Raw genomic sequence first — 17191 nt, forward strand, 5'->3', positions numbered from 1 at the left:
AACACCTTTCTAAAAACCAAACCAGCACAATTTGCAATAAGGTGTAATACAATGATACAGATCACAAATATGTTTTCTTCATGTATTTATTGAATTATTATTGCAATAACAGCTATGTACTTAGCCTAGCCAGTGTGCTGCAGTGTCTCTCCATGCTAGCATGCTAACTTACCTAATTGGCATGAAGCTGATGCTGAAATGTGTTAAGATTCCACTAATATGTATTTATCACGTCATGTCATTCAATTTACCAGATTGTGATTTATATTCAATCATTTAACCTGAGATCATCTATTTATATTTAGCTCAACAATGACAATTTCAGTGGCATCTCAGTTCCTAATGTCACGGTAGCCTGAATCAAATACAGACGGCTGCCCAGTTCCGGATCACCTTTTTTAAAGTCCCGCTATACGGAGCCATAATGCAACTGAATGTCCTTTAATTATGTATTGTTGTATTGGGTATTTGGATGTAATTTAGCTGAAAAAGTCTGGGTGGAGTAGCGCTTCTACTTAAAGTGTGAAGCCACATTATGTGTGGCGCAAACATTTGCCAGAAACGGATCACGTTTGCCAGTTCAGGATCACGACACTCTGCCTCACTTTGGGGTCATTCTTGGCATCTGGCTGGAGCCCTTCTAATGCAGAATGATACACACTGTGCCCGAGAATGTGTTTTGAACACAAAATCATAGAAATAATACTTATTAAATGAGAATTTACTTCGTTTCGAAAAGCGCCGTTATACATTTTTACGAGCAAAAAACTGAAGTGTGGAGGTGAGATTTCTCCTGAATTAAAAAATAAAAGCCCCCACATTCATGTCCATTCATGATGTCGAGACGACCCCCAAAGTCCACATGACTCACAACTACAGACACGAGGCTGCTGCTTCAGTGATCCGCAACTGGCAAATTTTCATGTCGGCGATAAATGCTCACAGCAATTAAACAGCAAGACACAACACACTGACATTTTCTACCCAAGTAAGTAAGTATTTTCCCACTCTAGAACCAAAAACAAAGAACGGCTAACTCACCTTTGCTACGTTTTAGAGATCATTACTTGAAAACTTGCAGGAATGAGCGAGTCAGAAAAAGCGCGCACACCGCAAACACCGGGGTGTTTTGATTCCTCTGCTGATCACAAGGATGACTGGATCTGGTCGAACTTGTGGTCGTTTGTAGACAAAACATCAATCTTTCCATTGGTACCAAGTATTAGCTTATTCGTGCTGATTACGAGAAACGACGGCGCAAAAACTACAGCAGTGATCCGGAACTGGGCAAGTGACTGTATTGAAAGCACTGATGCAGTATTGCCGGAAATGAGGAGAAAAGATTATTTTTATTTTTAGGTTTGCATTTTTCCCTGCATGTGCTAATTTTTCCACAAATTTTTTTTTCTGATACAATCATTTATCTCCCCCACCCCGGTATGTATTATGGGGCATATAGTGATCAGCATGTCCATCTGTCCATTCATCTGTCCATCTGTGTGTTTTCACTTGTTAGTGTGATATCTCATGAACCAGTTGACCAATTTCAGTCATATTTAGTATAAGCGTGTACATGGGTGATACCCAGACACTTTGTATTACTGATTTGTGGGGACCAGGAGATATGTCATCTCCTGATGACTCTTGTTATATACGTGTCTTTATATAATGCCTGAATAGATCCTTGTCATTTCATGGATACGATACGATACGATACGATACAATACGATACACTTTATTGTCCCTTCCGGGAAATTTGTCTTAAACTCCAAGAGCTGCACAAGTAAAAAGTAAAACTACCATGACATAATTACATAACTCATACAAATTACATAACTTAATACACACATCAATCATACATATTGCACATCCCTAATACATATCCAAATTACACATGCCCGTATTACACAGCGGTCTCCCATAATAATTCATGCATATTGCACATATCCCTAAAAACACATAGCCCTATTGCACAGCCATCTCCCACATATGTTAAGGAAATACTAACAGTGAATAAATAACACTAAAATAACAATGCCACCATGTCATTAACGCACAATCCTACTACCTCTTCCAGGAACCATATTTAAGACTCTAATTGATGTGGGCACAAATGAGTTTTTAAAACGATTCAATTTGCACTGAGGGACTCTGTATCGCCTACCAGATGGTAGGAGTTCATACTCAGGATAGAGGATGTGGGAAGGATCTGCCAAAGCTCGCTGCGCTTCTTTGAGAACAGACTGTTCATACATGGACTGCAGGGAAGAGTTTCCCGTCCTCCCTACCACTTTCATGGTAGGGAGGGGGGATGGTTTGTATGTCAAGTGATATGGATTATTCATACCATTTGCCGTTGTGTTCCATTGACTGTGCAATTTTGGTTCTATTTAGCGTGCAATTTTGGTTCTCTACATTTTTCCTGTTGCACGCCACGACCACCATGGAGACCCACACTAGTGGCACTGGTGCTTAGCTTAAAAACAAACATGGTGGGGTTTGTTTTTGCACGGCGTCAGGTACGGACAACATCAGCAGGGTTGTTTTTGAACTATCTGACTGTTTTTGCAAGTTGACTGAGAACCATTTTGGATTGGATTGGATGTTATTTAAAGTTCATGTTGGACCATTTCGAACCTCTTGATGTGAAAGGCCCAGCGACGCACACCAAAATATAAGTCCCTTTTCTCTTGTTTTTAAATTAATAAAGTTTCAAATAATAAAGATCTATTTTAGGAGTTATGTTAAACAACTAATGAATGCTTTTTCATTCACATAATGGAAAGAATATTTCATTCGGTGAAAGATTCTTACCATTGCAGTCATAAAGATTCATTATTTGTAAACTATGAAGTTCTAACCAACATATTTAGCAGTGGTCACTAAATCATCCTCCATATACTTTTTCATTTTTTTTTCAATCCAATGATTCAGATCAATAAAATGGCCCTTTGGGGTAATTTGTAAGTATTTTTAGTATTAAATATTTACAAATGACATCTGCACTATATTTCAACAAGTTACTAGAAAGAGAAAAGAATAACATTTTGCTATATTTAAAGAGTAAACAGTTAACATCAACCCTCTTTTGAGATGTGAAACCCACATGTCAGAACAATGTTTATTTTACACTTCAGTCACATTGAAGACTTTCTGATTTAGGATGACAGAAGTAGGTACGTCAGGGTTTTATCTTCCCCCTGAGATCAGAATGGCTTTAACTGTGAGCCCAGCTGGTTGGATACAGACGCCATTGGGTTTTGTCACCACTTCAATAATGCAGAAAAGAAAATGAGTGCAATCTGCCACAGCTATACCTCAAGAAAACTCTCCTGTGTCTCATCCAAGCTGTCTCTGATCATATTACTCATGGGAAAGGGTTGTGTGTAGTTGACCTATCCTAGGAGTTTTATTATTGATGTGCTGGACACATGACTTAAAACATGACTTAAAAATTGGCATATGGCAAGTAGGTATTTGCGTTAAATTTTAATGTTCCTCCACATCCTTTATTTATTTTCATTTAATAGCATTGCAACACTTGCACCATAAAGACTTTGAGTCAGAAGAGGGGTTACTTCAGGAGACTCAGATGAAGAGTATCACTTGCTCCAGTGTTTTGGCCGTGTGGTGTGTTTCTCTGGGTATGATCCAACATGAAGGTGCCTCAGTGCTGAGGAACCCAGCACCTGGACAGGGGCCATGTTTCATTTGACTCCAGCAGATAGATGGCTTCTTTTGAGAGATGGGAATGGACAGGTTAATTGTCTGGGTGGTTGGTATCCAAGACCCGAGTTTGTTCCATCGTGTCATGGATGTTACACCATGCGACACCAGTGCATGCTCCGAGACTTGACTTGAATACCCATTAGTCTCCTGCACTATATAGTTTTATTCAGCCCCAGTGGTGGGAGGAGTCTTATGGTTTTATGGGTTTGACTGAATGCATATGTAACTTAAAATAAAAACCTTTACTCTACTTGCTTGCCTCTACTGGTGGTTGGCTCTCACTGCGGTATTGTATCACTTCCTGTTCCGGAGCACAGCGGTGTTTTGCTGTATCTGTTTAATCTGCGCAGTTAGATTAATCTAGATAACGATTTGTTTCACAGTGTAATCTTCACGTGCCTTAACTGACGCACTCCTTCTGCTGAATCACCTCTAAATTATTTACACATTATTCACTTTGTGTGTTTTTAGGAATCCGCTAGCTTAGCGCAGCTACTAGCTCTTAGCCGGTTTAGCATGGCGGCTTCTCCTGTCTCTCCTGCACTTTTCTGCTCTGGGTGTGAAATGTTTAGTTATTCCTCGGCCTCCTTTAGCAGTAATGGTACTTGTAATAAGTGCAGCTTATTCATAGCTTTGGAGGCCAGGCTGGGCGAATTGGAGACTCGGCTCCGCACCGTGGAAAATTCTACAGCTAGCCAGGCCCCTGTAGTCGGTGCGAACCATGGTAGATTAGCCGCCGTTAGTTTCCCTCTGGCAGATCCCGAGCAGCCGGGAAAGCAGGCCGACTGGGTGACTGTGAGGAGGAAGCGTAGTTCTAAACAGAAGCCCCGTGTACACCGCCAACCCGTTCACATTTCTAACCGTTTTTCCCCACTCGACGACACACCCGCCGAGGATCAAACTCTGGTTATTGGCGACTCTGTTTTGAGAAATGTGAAGTTAGCGACACCAGCAACCATAGTCAATTGTCTTCCAGGGGCCAGAGCAGGCGACATTGAAGGAAATTTGAAACTGCTGGCTAAGGCTAAGCGTAAATTTGGTAAGATTGTAATTCACGTCGGCAGTAATGACACCCGGTTACGCCAATCGGAGGTCACTAAAATTAACATTGAATCGGTGTGTAACTTTGCAAAAAACAATGTCGGACTCTGTAGTTTTCTCTGGGCCCCTCCCCAATCGGACCGGGAGTGACATGTTTAGCCGCATGTTCTCCTTGAATTGCTGGCTGTCTGAGTGGTGTCCAAAAAATGAGGTGGGCTTCATAGATAATTGGCAAAGCTTCTGGGGAAAACCTGGTCTTGTTAGGAGAGACGGCATCCATCCCACTTTGGATGGAGCAGCTCTCATTTCTAGAAATCTGGCCAATTTTCTTAAATCCTCCAAACCGTGACTATCCAGGGTTGGGACCAGGTAGCAGAGTTGTAGTCTTACATACCTCTCTGCAGCTTCTCTCCCCCTGCCATCCCCTCATTACCCCATCCCCGTAGAGACGGTGCCTGCTCCCAGACCACCAATAACCAGCAAAAATCTATTTAAGCATAAAAATTCAAAAAGAAAAAATAATATAGCACCTTCAACTGCACCACAGACTAAAACAGTTAAATGTGGTCTATTAAACATTAGGTCTCTCTCTTCTAAGTCCCTGTTAGTAAATGATATAATAATTGATCAACATATTGATGTGGTAGAGAGGTGAAGAAGAGAGTGCAGGCAGGGTGGAGTGGGTGGAGAAAGGTGGCAGGAGTGATTTGTGACAGAAGAATATCAGCAAGGGTGAAGGGGAAAGTTTACAAAACAGTAGTGAGACCAGCTATGTTGTATGGTTTAGAGACAGTGGCACTAACAAAAAGACAGGAGGCAGAGCTGGAGGTGGCAGAGCTGAAGATGTTGAGGTTCTCTTTGGGAGTGACAAGAATGGACAAGATTAGGAATGAACATATCAGAGGGACAGCTCAGGTGGGACGGTTTGGAGACAAAGTCAGAGAGGCGAGATTGAGATGGTTTGGACATGTGCAGAGGAGGGACCAAGGGTATATAGGGAGAAGGATGCTGAGGATGGAGCCACCAGGCAGGAGGAGAAGAGGGAGACCAAAGAGGAGGTTCATGGATGTGCTGAGAGAGGACATGCAGGTGGTTGGTGTGACAGAGGAAGATACAGAGGACAGGGTGAGATGGAAACGATTGATCTGCTGTGGCGACCCCTAACGGGAACAGCCGAAAGACAAAGAAGAAGATTGATTTATTCTGCCTTACAGAAACCTGGTTACAGCAGGATGAATATGTTAGTTTAAATGAGTCAACACCCCCGAGTCACACTAACTGCCAGAATGCTCGTAGCACGGGCCGAGGCGGAGGATTAGCAGCAATCTTCCATTCCAGCTTATTAATTAATCAAAAACCCAGACAGAGCTTTAATTCATTTGAAAGCTTGACTCTTAGTCTTGTCCATCCAAACTGGAAGTCGCAAAAACCAGTTTTTTTTGTTATTATCTATCGTCCACCTGGTTGTTACTGTGAGTTTCTCTGTGAATTTTCAGACCATTTGTTTGACTTAGTGCTTAGCTCAGATAAGATAATTATAGTGGGTGATTTTAACATCCACATAGATGCTGAGAATGACAGCCTCAACACTGCATTTAATTTATTATTAGACTCAATTGGCTTTGCTCAAAATGTAAATGAGTCCACCCACCACTTTAATCATATCTTAGATCTTGTTCTGACTTATGGTATGGAAATTGAAGACTTAACAGTATTCCCTGAAAACTCCCTTCTGTCTGATCATTTAATAACATTTACATTTACTGTGATGGACTACCCAGCAGTGGGGAATAAGTTTCATTACACTAGAAGTCTTTCAGAAAGCGCTGTAACTAGGTTTAAGGATATGATTCCTTCTTTATGTTCTCTAATGCCATATACCAACACAGTGCAGAGTAGCTACCTAAACTCTGTAAGTGACATAGAGTATCTCGTCAATAGTTTTACATCCTCATTGAAGACAACTTTGGATGCTGTAGCTCCTCTGAAAAAGAGAGCTTTAAATCGGAAGTGCCTGACTCCGTGTATAATCACAAACTTGCAGCTTAAGCAGATAACCCGTAAATTGGCGGATAGGAAATGGCGTCTCACTAATTAGAAGATCTTCACTTAGCTGGAAAACAGTCTGTTGCTCTATAAAAAAAAAGCCCTCCCGTAAAGCTAGGACATCTTACTACTCATCACTAATTGAAGAAAATAAGAACACCCCAGGTTCTTTTTCAGCACTGTAGCCAGGCTGACAACGAGTCAAGGCTCTATTGAGCCAAGTATTCCTTTAACTAGTAATGACTTCATGACTTTCTTTTTGGTAATAAAATTTTAACTATTAGAGAAAAAATTACTCATAACCATCCCAAAGACATATCGTTATCTTTGGCTGCTTTCAGTGATGCCGGTTATTTGGTTAGACTCTTTCTCTCAGATTGTTCTGTCTGAGTTATTTCCTTAGTTACTTCATTCCAAACCATCAACATGTCTATTAGACCCCATTCCTACCAGGCTGCTCAAGGAAGCCCTACCATTATTAATGCTTCGATCTTAAATATGATCAATCTATCTTTATTAGTTGGCTATGTACCACAGGCTTTTAAGGTGGCAGTAATTAAACCATTCCTTAAAAAGCCATCACTTGACCCAGCTATCTTAGCTAATTATAGGCCAATCTCCAACCTTCCTTTTCTCTCAAAATTCTTGAAAGGGTAGTTGTAAACAGCTAACTGATCATCTGCAGAGGAATGGTCTATTTGAAGAGTTTCAGTCAGGTTTTAGAATTCATCATAGTACAGAAACAGCATTAGTGAAGGTTACAAATTATCTTCTTATGGCCTCAGACAGTGGACTCATCTCTGTGCTTGTTCTGTTAGACCTCAGTGCTGCTTTGATACTGTTGACCATAAAATTTTATTACAGAGATTAGAGCATGCCATAGGTATTAAAGGCACTGCGCTGCGGTGGTTTGAATCATATTTATCTAATAGATTACAATTTGTTCATGTAAATGGGGAATCTTCTTCACAGACTAAGGTTAATTATGGAGTTCCACAAGGTTCTGTGCTAGGACCAATTTTATTCACTTTATACATGCTTCCCTTAGGCAGTATTATTAGACGGCATTGTTTAAATTTTCATTGTTACGCAGATGATTCCCAGCTTTATCTATCCATGAAGCCAGAGGACACACACCAATTAGCTAAACTGCAGGATTGTCTTACAGACATAAAGACATGGATGACCTCTAATTTCCTGCTTTTAAACTCAGATAAAACTGAAGTTATTGTACTTGGCCCCACAAATCTTAGAAACATGGTGTCTAACCAGATCCTTATTCTGGATGTCATTACCCTGACCTCTAGAAATACTGTGAGAAATCTTGGAGTCATTTTTAATCAGGATATGTCATTCAAAGCGCATATTAAACAAATATGTAAGACTGCTTTTTTGCATTTACGCAATATCTCTAAAATTAGAAAGGTCTTGTCTCAGAGTGATGCTGAAAAACTAATTCATGCATTTATTTCCTCTAGGCTGGACTATTGTAATTCATTATTATCAGGCTGTCCTAAAAGTTCCCTGAAAAGCCTTCAGTTAATTCAAAATGCTGCAGCTAGAGTACTGACAGGGACTAGAAGGAGAGAGCATATCTCACCCATATTGGCCTCTCTTCATTGGCTTCATGTTAATTCTAGAATAGAATTTAAAATTCTTCTTCTTACTTATAAGGTTTTCAATAATCAGGTCCCATCTTATCTTAGGGACCTCGTAGTACCATATCACCCCAATAGTGCGCTTCGCTCTCAGACTGCAGGCTTACTTGTAGTTCCTAGGGTTTGTAAGAGTAGAATGGGAGGCAGAGCCTTCAGCTTTCAGGCTCCTCTCCTGTGGAACCAGCTCCCAATTGAGATCAGGGAGACAGACACCCTCTCTACTTTTAAGATTAGGCTTAAAACTTTCCTTTTTGCTAAAGCTTATAGTTAGGGCTGGATCAGGTGACCCTGAACCATCCCTTAGTTATGCTGCTATAGACTTAGACTGCTGGGGGGTTCCCATGATGCACTGAGTGTTTCTTTCTGTTTTTGCTCTGTATGCACCACTCTGCATTTAATCATTAGTGATTGATCTCTGCTCCCCTCCACAGCATGTCTTTTTCCTGGTTCTCTCCCTCAGCCCCAACCAGTCCCAGCAGAAGACTGCCCCTCCCTGAGCCTGGTTCTGCTGGAAGTTTCTTCCTGTTAAAAGGGAGTTTTTCCTTCCCACTGTCGCCAAGTGCTTGCTCACAGGGGGTCGTTTTGACCGTTGGGGTTTTTACGTAATTATTGTATGGCCTTGCCTTACAATATAAAGCGCCTTGGGGCAACTGTTTGTTGTGATTTGGTGCTATATAAATAAATTGATTGATTGATTGATTGATTGATTGATTGATTGATTGATTGATTGATTGATTGATTGATTGATTGATTGATTCTACAAAAGATACTTTGCCTTTATGTCTTGATTTTCTTGCAAGACAAACTGGACCCACAGACACGCTGGAGTTGTTCAACATTTTCACTTTGATGTTTTGTGAAATATCTCTGGTACAAGATAGTGTCTTCTCGCATATCAGCCAGATCTTAGTTCAGAGAGAATTTCTTTGAAGGATAAGGTAGTTTTTTTTTTTTTTGTTTTGTTGTTAACTGGGTCTTCATCGTTAAGATATAGCTTCAGATATTTTAGCCATGTGTGTACTCCTGGGAGAATGCAGCTGGGATATCCTTTCATTATTGTCTGCCACATTGTATGAAATAATTCTGATTAAGTGATTTATCTAAATATGTTGAGCAAAAGTACTGCATGGTGTTTTCACAGGTGTGAAAAATGTCATAGTGGGAAACTAAGGATTTAAATTAGCAAAGGACTTCAATGCGACTGGGTCACAAAAAGTACATTAATCTATGGGTTTGTGGGAGAGGTACGAAAATGGGGTGTTTTTCATAACGGGGGCATTGAATTCATTTTGTGACAGGGCACAAAATGTGGGATGAAGGGGGGGTCTGGGGGAGTGTCATGGTTAAGGTTTGGGGAGGGTACACACTTACGCTATGGTTATGGTTAGAATTACGAGAAGGTGAAGATTGTAAATAGCAAAATAAAAAAAACGTGTCACGAAAAGCAGGCGCTTTTCGTGACGGGGCATGGAAAAAAAAAATATGAGACCGGGCTGGTCCTAATATATCCACAACCAGATTTTAAACACCAAAACTAGAGACCCAAAAGCTTGACGCAAGTGAAGGCATTTGCTTGATCTAACGCTTTATTAAACCAACAATGATAAAGCGGGAAACATAAAGCGAGAAAACATAAGACATAAAGAGACCTACAGCTGTCCTCCCCTTAAATGAGGCCTGCTCACCAGCATTTAGTCACATCCTTCATGATGCGAAGGTTTAGCTTATTAGCTGTTGGGGGTCACAAACATAGCTCGTTTGAGTATCTGATTCTCCGCTTTGCTCAGGATATTGCGCATTGGCAAGGTCAGAAGAATAAAAATCAGCCGTATTACTTTGTCACTGTATATAGGCCTCCTGGCTCATATTCTGAATTCTTAGATGAATTTGGTGCGTTCATCTCTAACTTGTCAACTAGAGCAGATAACATTCTGATAATTGGTGACTTTAACATTCATATAAATAAGCCTTCTGATCCCCTCTGCAAATCATTTATGGAAATTGTGGATGCATTAGGATTTCAGCATTGCATTCGAGACTCGACGCACATTAGTGGAAATACCCTGGATTTGGTTCTCACACGTGGTATTGCTGTCACAAATATTGACATCATGCCTCTTACATCAGTGGTCTCTGATCACTCACTTATTAAGTTTACAGTTTCGCTGCTGTCTTTAGTGGAACAACAACCTTATATATCACTACGGCGATGCATCAGCTCCTCAACTAAGACTGAACTCGAAGCTAAACTGCCTCATGTCTTAGCTTCACATTTGGCAAATACCCAATCAGTAGACAGTCTTGTGGATAGTTTAAAATCAGTGCTCAAAACTGCACTCGACATGATTGCGCCACCTGTGTTAAAACCGCGCTCCCCCAAAACACAGTCACCTTGGTTCAGTGATTACCAGCGTGACCTCAAGCATAAGGCTAGAGATCTAGAATGGAAATGTCGTAGTTCAAAATTAGAAGTATTCCACCTTGTGTGGCGTGACGCTATCTTAGACTATAAGCATGCATTACTGGCTACAAAGCGGACCTATTACTCTGACTTGATCAACAAAAACAAGCATAACTTAAAGTTCTTGTTCGACATGGTGGCAACACTTATTCATGGACAACCACCTGTAGTTCGCTATCCTTTTACAGCCCAAGATTTCCTGGATTACTTTGAGAATAAAATAGAAGACATTAGATTAAACATATCCCAGCATGCCTCAACCCAGCCACTACACCCTGCTATTGAGGTGAGCGCCATTACTGAGGTATTACCAAGATTTATAGAATTTGAGAGTATCTCAGTAGGCATGCTGACGAAACTCATAACGTCAACAAAAAGCACAGCCTGTTTATTTGATCCTATACAAACAAAACTGTTTAAGGACTTGTGGCCGACTCTTGGGCCGACTGTGCTGGAAATTTTTAATCTTACTTTAACTTCTGGATCTGTTCCTAAATGTTTCAAATCTGCAGTGATTAAACCATTACTTAAGAAACCTAATCTTGACCCTAGTGTATTGAAAAACTATCGGCCGATGTCAAATCTATCATTTTGCTCTAAAATTCTGGAAAAAGTGGTGTCACGGCAGCTCGTAGACTATCTTACTGAGAATAATCTTTGAGCACTAGTCTGCTCTTAGAAAATATCATTCCACAGAGACGGCTCTCACTAAAGTGGTGAATAATCTTCTGCTTACATTTGATTCGGACACCGCTATGGTTCTGTTGCTGTTAGATCTCAGTGCTGCATTTGATACAGTGGATCATCATATTCTACTTGATAGGCTGGAAAATCACTTTGGAATTACTGGGAGTGCCCTTGCATGGTTGACGTCATACTTGACCAGTCGTTCTCACTGTGTTTTGTACAGTAACACTACTTCTAACCTTAGTGACATGAAATTTGGGGTTCCACAGGGGTACGTCTTAGGCCCCCTGATTTTCTCCCTTTATATAGCACCCCTTAGGCACATATTGCGGCGTTTTGGGGTTACCTTTCACTGCTATGCTGATGATACTCAGTTATACATGCCGATAACTGCTGGTAATCTCATTCACATAAAATCCTTAGAAGATTGCCTTGCATCAGTGAGAAGTTGGATGTCTAGAAACTTCCTACTTTTAAACTCTGATAAGACTGAAATGATAGTTCTTGGTCCAGTGAGACATCGGCATCAATTTGACCAGTTAATGCTTAGGCTAGGCCTGTGTGTTATACATCACACTAACAAAGTGAGGAACCTTGGGTTAATTTTTGATCCTATATTGTCCTTTGACCTCCACATTAGAAATATTACAAGGACTGCTTTCTTCCACCTGCGAAATATAGCAAAGATTCATCCCATCCTCTCTATGGCTGATGCTGAGACCCTGATCCATGCGTTTATCTCTTCTAGATTGGACTACTGCAATGTTCTATTTTCTGGTTTACCGCAGTCCAGCATTAGGGCTCTCAAATTGGTTCAATATGCTGCAGCCAGACTTTTGACATGAAGCAGAAAGTTCGACCACATTACACCCATTTTTGGCATCCCTTCACTGGTTTCCTGTCCCAGTGAGATCAGATTTTAAGGTTCTGCTGCTAGTCTATAAAATTGTTCACGGACTCGCATCTCCCTACCTAGCTGATCTAATTAAACCTTACGTACCGGCCCGGGCTTTGCATTCTTAGGGTGCAGGACTACTTTGTGTCCCTGTGGTGAATAAGAAGTCTGCGGGTCATAGAGCTTTCTCTTATCATGCCCCTGTTCTATGGAATGATCTCCCTGCATCAATAAAACAGTCAGATTCTGTGAAAACTTAAGACGCACTTATTTTCTCTTTCATATGGCTAGCATACTGGCATAGTATAGTTCTGTGCTTTTTACTCTTTTAATTCATTTATTAGGAAACTGAGCCTGCCATGGCCTCAACTTTACCTAAATTCTGGGTCTTTTAGTGAAGCTTAGGGCTAAGGATTGTAACGGGGTCATGAATTCATTTTGTGTATCGTGTTAGGATACTAAGGATCACCTAGTATCCTGTTTTCATTGTTATTTAATGCTGGCAAATTATACTGTATTTTGTGTCTTTCTGATGCCTGATTCAGTTTTTTTCTCTCTGTTTAAGGTGCAGCTCCATCCAGAGATGGGAGTTTTTGTGCTGGCGACCCTCCTGCCCTGTGCACCAATAGCATTTCCTGTATATTCGTTTTATGAATTGTTCTGTAATTTGTGTCTGTAGCATGGCCCAAGCAGAGGGTCACCCCTTTGAGTCTAGTCTGCTTGAGGTTTCTTCCTCAGAGGGAGTTTTTCCTTACCACTGCTGCTCTGGGGGTTGGTAAGGTTAGACCTTACTTGTGTGTCGCCTTGAGGTGCTGTATAAATGAAAATAAATTGAAAATTGAATTGACAGAACCAAACGTCTGTTTCAAAAATAAAGTCCATTTTAAAAAGCAGAGTACAGAAACAGGACAACAAAATCCAACCAAAGCTAAACAATCCAAGTGACAACGTATCAGACAGGTGAAGACACGTGCAGAATTCTAATAAACAGAACCGAAAAGAGCCTGAACTGAATCCAGGGCTGACACTGAGTCCACCGGTGTGTTTCGTGCAATATCACAATTGGTCCACATCTGGAACTGGTCCCAGTCCATGCTGGAATTGCAATACTATGCAAAACTTCCAGAAGTGTGCAAACCTATTGTGTGTAAATCTGTACATTTACAGATTTCAACACTTTCTGTGCATTTCAGACAAATACCATTTAAGACAACGTGATGTGTGATGTTGCTAGGCAGCTGACATATCATCTTAGAGCCTCATTCCAACTGTCGAAGCATGCAGTGCTCTTCCAGAATTGATGGCCATTTGCAGAAGCGCAACAGTGTTGGATCAGAAACTGTGCCAGACAGACATACAGCGATGCAGTGAGAGACAGCATGAACAATCAATCTTTAAAATAGTAAATAATTGATGATACAATATAGGTGTGAATGTTTTTTAAACTGCAGTTGCTGGGAGGCGGAGAGCAGGCGTGGCATGATGCGTGTGCACTGGCAGCCCAAACACCTAAAACACTGACACTCTAGAAATGACAAAGATTGCTTTTTGCTAACTACTTTACTTTGCTGCGAAATGATGCAAACAAATGAACTCATAGTTTGTCTTTTTTATAACTTCTGTTTTGTTTTTGAGAAACAAATTCAGCCAAAATTCAATGAAAATATCAAAAGTACCTACTTACAGCACTTATCATTGACTACATGAAACATTCTTTTGTATTTCTACAGAAGCACCCAATTCCACTCATTCTAGGTCTTTAAATTGTCTAAATTGTGTGATTTCTGTTTTAGCATTTAAATTTCAACCTGTAATTTTGTTTGTAGGTTCCATCACCAAGCTCTGGTCGAGCTAAAAATCCTGGATGTAATAAAGAGGAAAGACAAAGACAACCTCCACAACGTCATCCACATGAAAGAGCACTTTTACTTCAGGAATCACCTTTGCATCTCCTTTGAGCTTCTTGGGTAAGCAGGAAGAACCACATTCTGGTTTGCATTCACGCTCTCACACACGGAAGCACACCCTGAAAATAGCCTTCAGGGAAACTACAAAGGCAGTATTGAATAACTGATCTCCGAATCAATGGTTGTCAAGGTTAGACACCCTTCCCCAGGCCCAGCAGCAGCACAGACCACCTGGTCTTACACTGTAAAACCCAATGAGTTAGTTGAATTCAAACCATTTGAGGAAACCGATTGCCTTCAGCCATTTGAGTATGCCAACTTAAATGAAATGATTTTCAAAAATGTAATTGTTAAAGTTTTAGTACCTTAACAATTTCTAATTAATTAAACTTATGTAAATGTAGTTTATGTTTTTCAATTAAAAAGTGACAAATTTCTGCCTAAAAAATTTGCATTATATTTTGGATTACATTTTTGGATGCATTCTTTGATTTACTTGTTGACAGTAATCTGCTTTCTAATATATATATATAAGGACTACAACAGAATGAAAAATGCTCGGGTCTGGGAGGAGTTCGGGGAGGCCATGGGGGAGGACTATCGGTCGGCCTCGAAGAAATTCTGGCAAACTGTCCGACACCTCAGGAGGCGGAAGCAGCTCTCCACCAACACTGTCTACAGTGCGGGTGGGGAGCTGTTGACCCTCACTGGGGATGTTGTCGGGCGGTGGAAGGAATACTTTGAGGATCTCCTCAATCCCATCGTCACGTCTTCCGTAGAGGAAGCAGAGACTGGGGACTCAGAGGTGGACTCATCCATCACCCAGGCCGAAGTCACCGAGGTGGTCAGTAAGCTCCGTGGTGGCATGGCTCCTGGGGTGGATGAAATCCGTCAAGAGTACCTTAAGTCTCTGGATGTTGTGGCACTGTCTTGGTTGACACACCTCTGCAACAATGTGTAGCGGTCGGGGACAGTGCCTCTGGATTGGCAACCAGGGTGGTGGGCCCTCTGTTTAAGAAGGGGGACTGGAGGGAGTGTTCTAACTACAGGGGGATCACACTCCTCAGCCTCCCCGGTAAGGTCTATTCCAGAGTACTGGAGAGGAGAATTCGACCGATAGTCAAACCTCGGATTCAGGAGGAGCAGTGTGGTTTTCGTCCTGGTCGCAGCACACTGGACCAGCTCTACACCCTCCATCGGATGCTTGAGGGTTAATGGGAGTTCGCCCGACCAGTCCACATGTGTTTTGTGGATCTGGAGAAGGCGTTCGACCGTGTCCCTCGAGGCACCCTGTGGGGGAGTGCTCCAGGAGTACGGGGTCCGGGGTCCTTTGCTAAGGGCTATCCGGTCCCTGTACGACCACAGCAGGAGCTTGGTTTGCATTGCCGGTAGTAAGTCAAACCTGTTTCCAGTGCACGTTGGCGTCCGCCAGGGCTGCCCTTTGTCACCGGTTCTGTTCATTACCTTTATTAACAGAATTACTAGGTGGAGCCAGGGTGTAGAGGGGGTCCACTTGCCTCAAGTGGAGGAGTTTAAGTATCTCGGGGTCTTGTTCACGAGTGAGGGGCGGATAGAGTGTGAGATCGACAGACGGATCGGTGCAGTGTCTACAGTGATGCGGTCGCTGTATCGGACCGTCGTGGTGAAGAGAGAGCTGAGCAGGGGGGCAAAGCTCTCGATTTACTGATCAATCTACGTTCCGACCCTCATCTATGTTCATGAGGTTTGGCTCATGACCGAAAGAACAAGATCGTGAGTACAAGCGGCCAAGATGAGTTTCCTCCGCAGGGTGGCTGGGCGCTCCCTTAGAGATAGGGTGAGGAGCTCAGTCACTCGGGAGGAGTTCGGAGTCGAGCCGCTGCTCCTCCACGTCGAAAGGAGCCAGCTGAGGTGGCTTGGGCATCTTTCCTGGATGCCCCTTGGACACCTCACTGGAGAGGTGTTCTGGGCACATCCCATTGGGAGGAGGCCCCGGAGAAGACCCAGGACACGCTGGAGGGTCTACGTCTCTCAGCTGGCTTGGGAAAGCCTCGGGGTTCCCCCGGAGGAACTGGGGGAGGTGTGTGTGGATCAGGAGGTCTGGGCAGCTTTGCTTGAGCTGCTGCTCCCCCGACCTGACCCCAGATGAAGCGGAAGAAAATGGATGGATGGATGGCAGCCCATGAACAAAATTTGCAGTTTTTCATTATGGTATAAACTCAATTAAAATGAGTGAATGGAATACAGTGGAAATACATCACCAACACTTAAATACCCTCAAATTTTAAATACACTTAAAGGAACTGAGTTGTTATAACAACAATTTATTTTTGAGTTAGTTTAATTAATGGAGATGAGTGACTATAACTTTTGACTATAAGTTTGAGTTACATTAACTTAATTATTGTATTAAAATGGAGTGTTTGGTTTGACAGTGTATAGTTATTCTTGAGGGATTCCAGACATTCAGGAGTTACGTGCTCACCCCCGTGCACATTAAATTCTGTTTTAGAGTGGATGGACACCGATATCTGTTTGAGGCAAGATAGTTTTGTGTAACACTCAGACTGACTGACCTTTAGAGGACGTCTTGGACTACCACCTTGTCTTACGTTACAGTCACTGAATTCTTTAGTTAAGGCCTTCATTAGGGCCTTATCTTGTTCCAATTCTTGTATCATAGTGTGATGGCTTCAGTTACACAGCCTTGAGAAGTTTATGTTTTTCATGATCGGAGCCTGCACGCTGTCCCACGTGGACAAAAGCACAAATTTTCAACTACAAACTG

General features: G+C 41.9%; 2 protein-coding genes across 2 annotated transcripts in view; one reads left to right on the forward strand and one right to left on the reverse strand.

Moving 5' to 3' along the window:
* The window catches only part of dyrk4 (dual-specificity tyrosine-(Y)-phosphorylation regulated kinase 4), a 45559-nt gene that overhangs the window by 16654 nt on the left and 11714 nt on the right, over positions 1 to 17191 (forward strand). The window contains 1 exon segment of the mRNA XM_034177058.1: positions 14344 to 14484. Coding sequence (XP_034032949.1) covers positions 14344 to 14484 — 141 coding nt within the window.
* Positions 9679 to 17191, reverse strand: part of LOC117516148 (tubulin alpha-1C chain-like) — a 43010-nt gene continuing 35497 nt past the window's right edge. The window contains exon 6 of the mRNA XM_034177051.1: positions 9679 to 9689. The gene's annotated coding sequence lies outside the window, so the exon portion shown is untranslated. The remainder of the gene's footprint in view (positions 9690 to 17191) is intronic.

Source organism: Thalassophryne amazonica, chromosome 8, assembly GCF_902500255.1.
Source record: "Thalassophryne amazonica chromosome 8, fThaAma1.1, whole genome shotgun sequence".
NCBI classification, from domain to species: Eukaryota; Metazoa; Chordata; class Actinopteri; order Batrachoidiformes; family Batrachoididae; genus Thalassophryne; species Thalassophryne amazonica.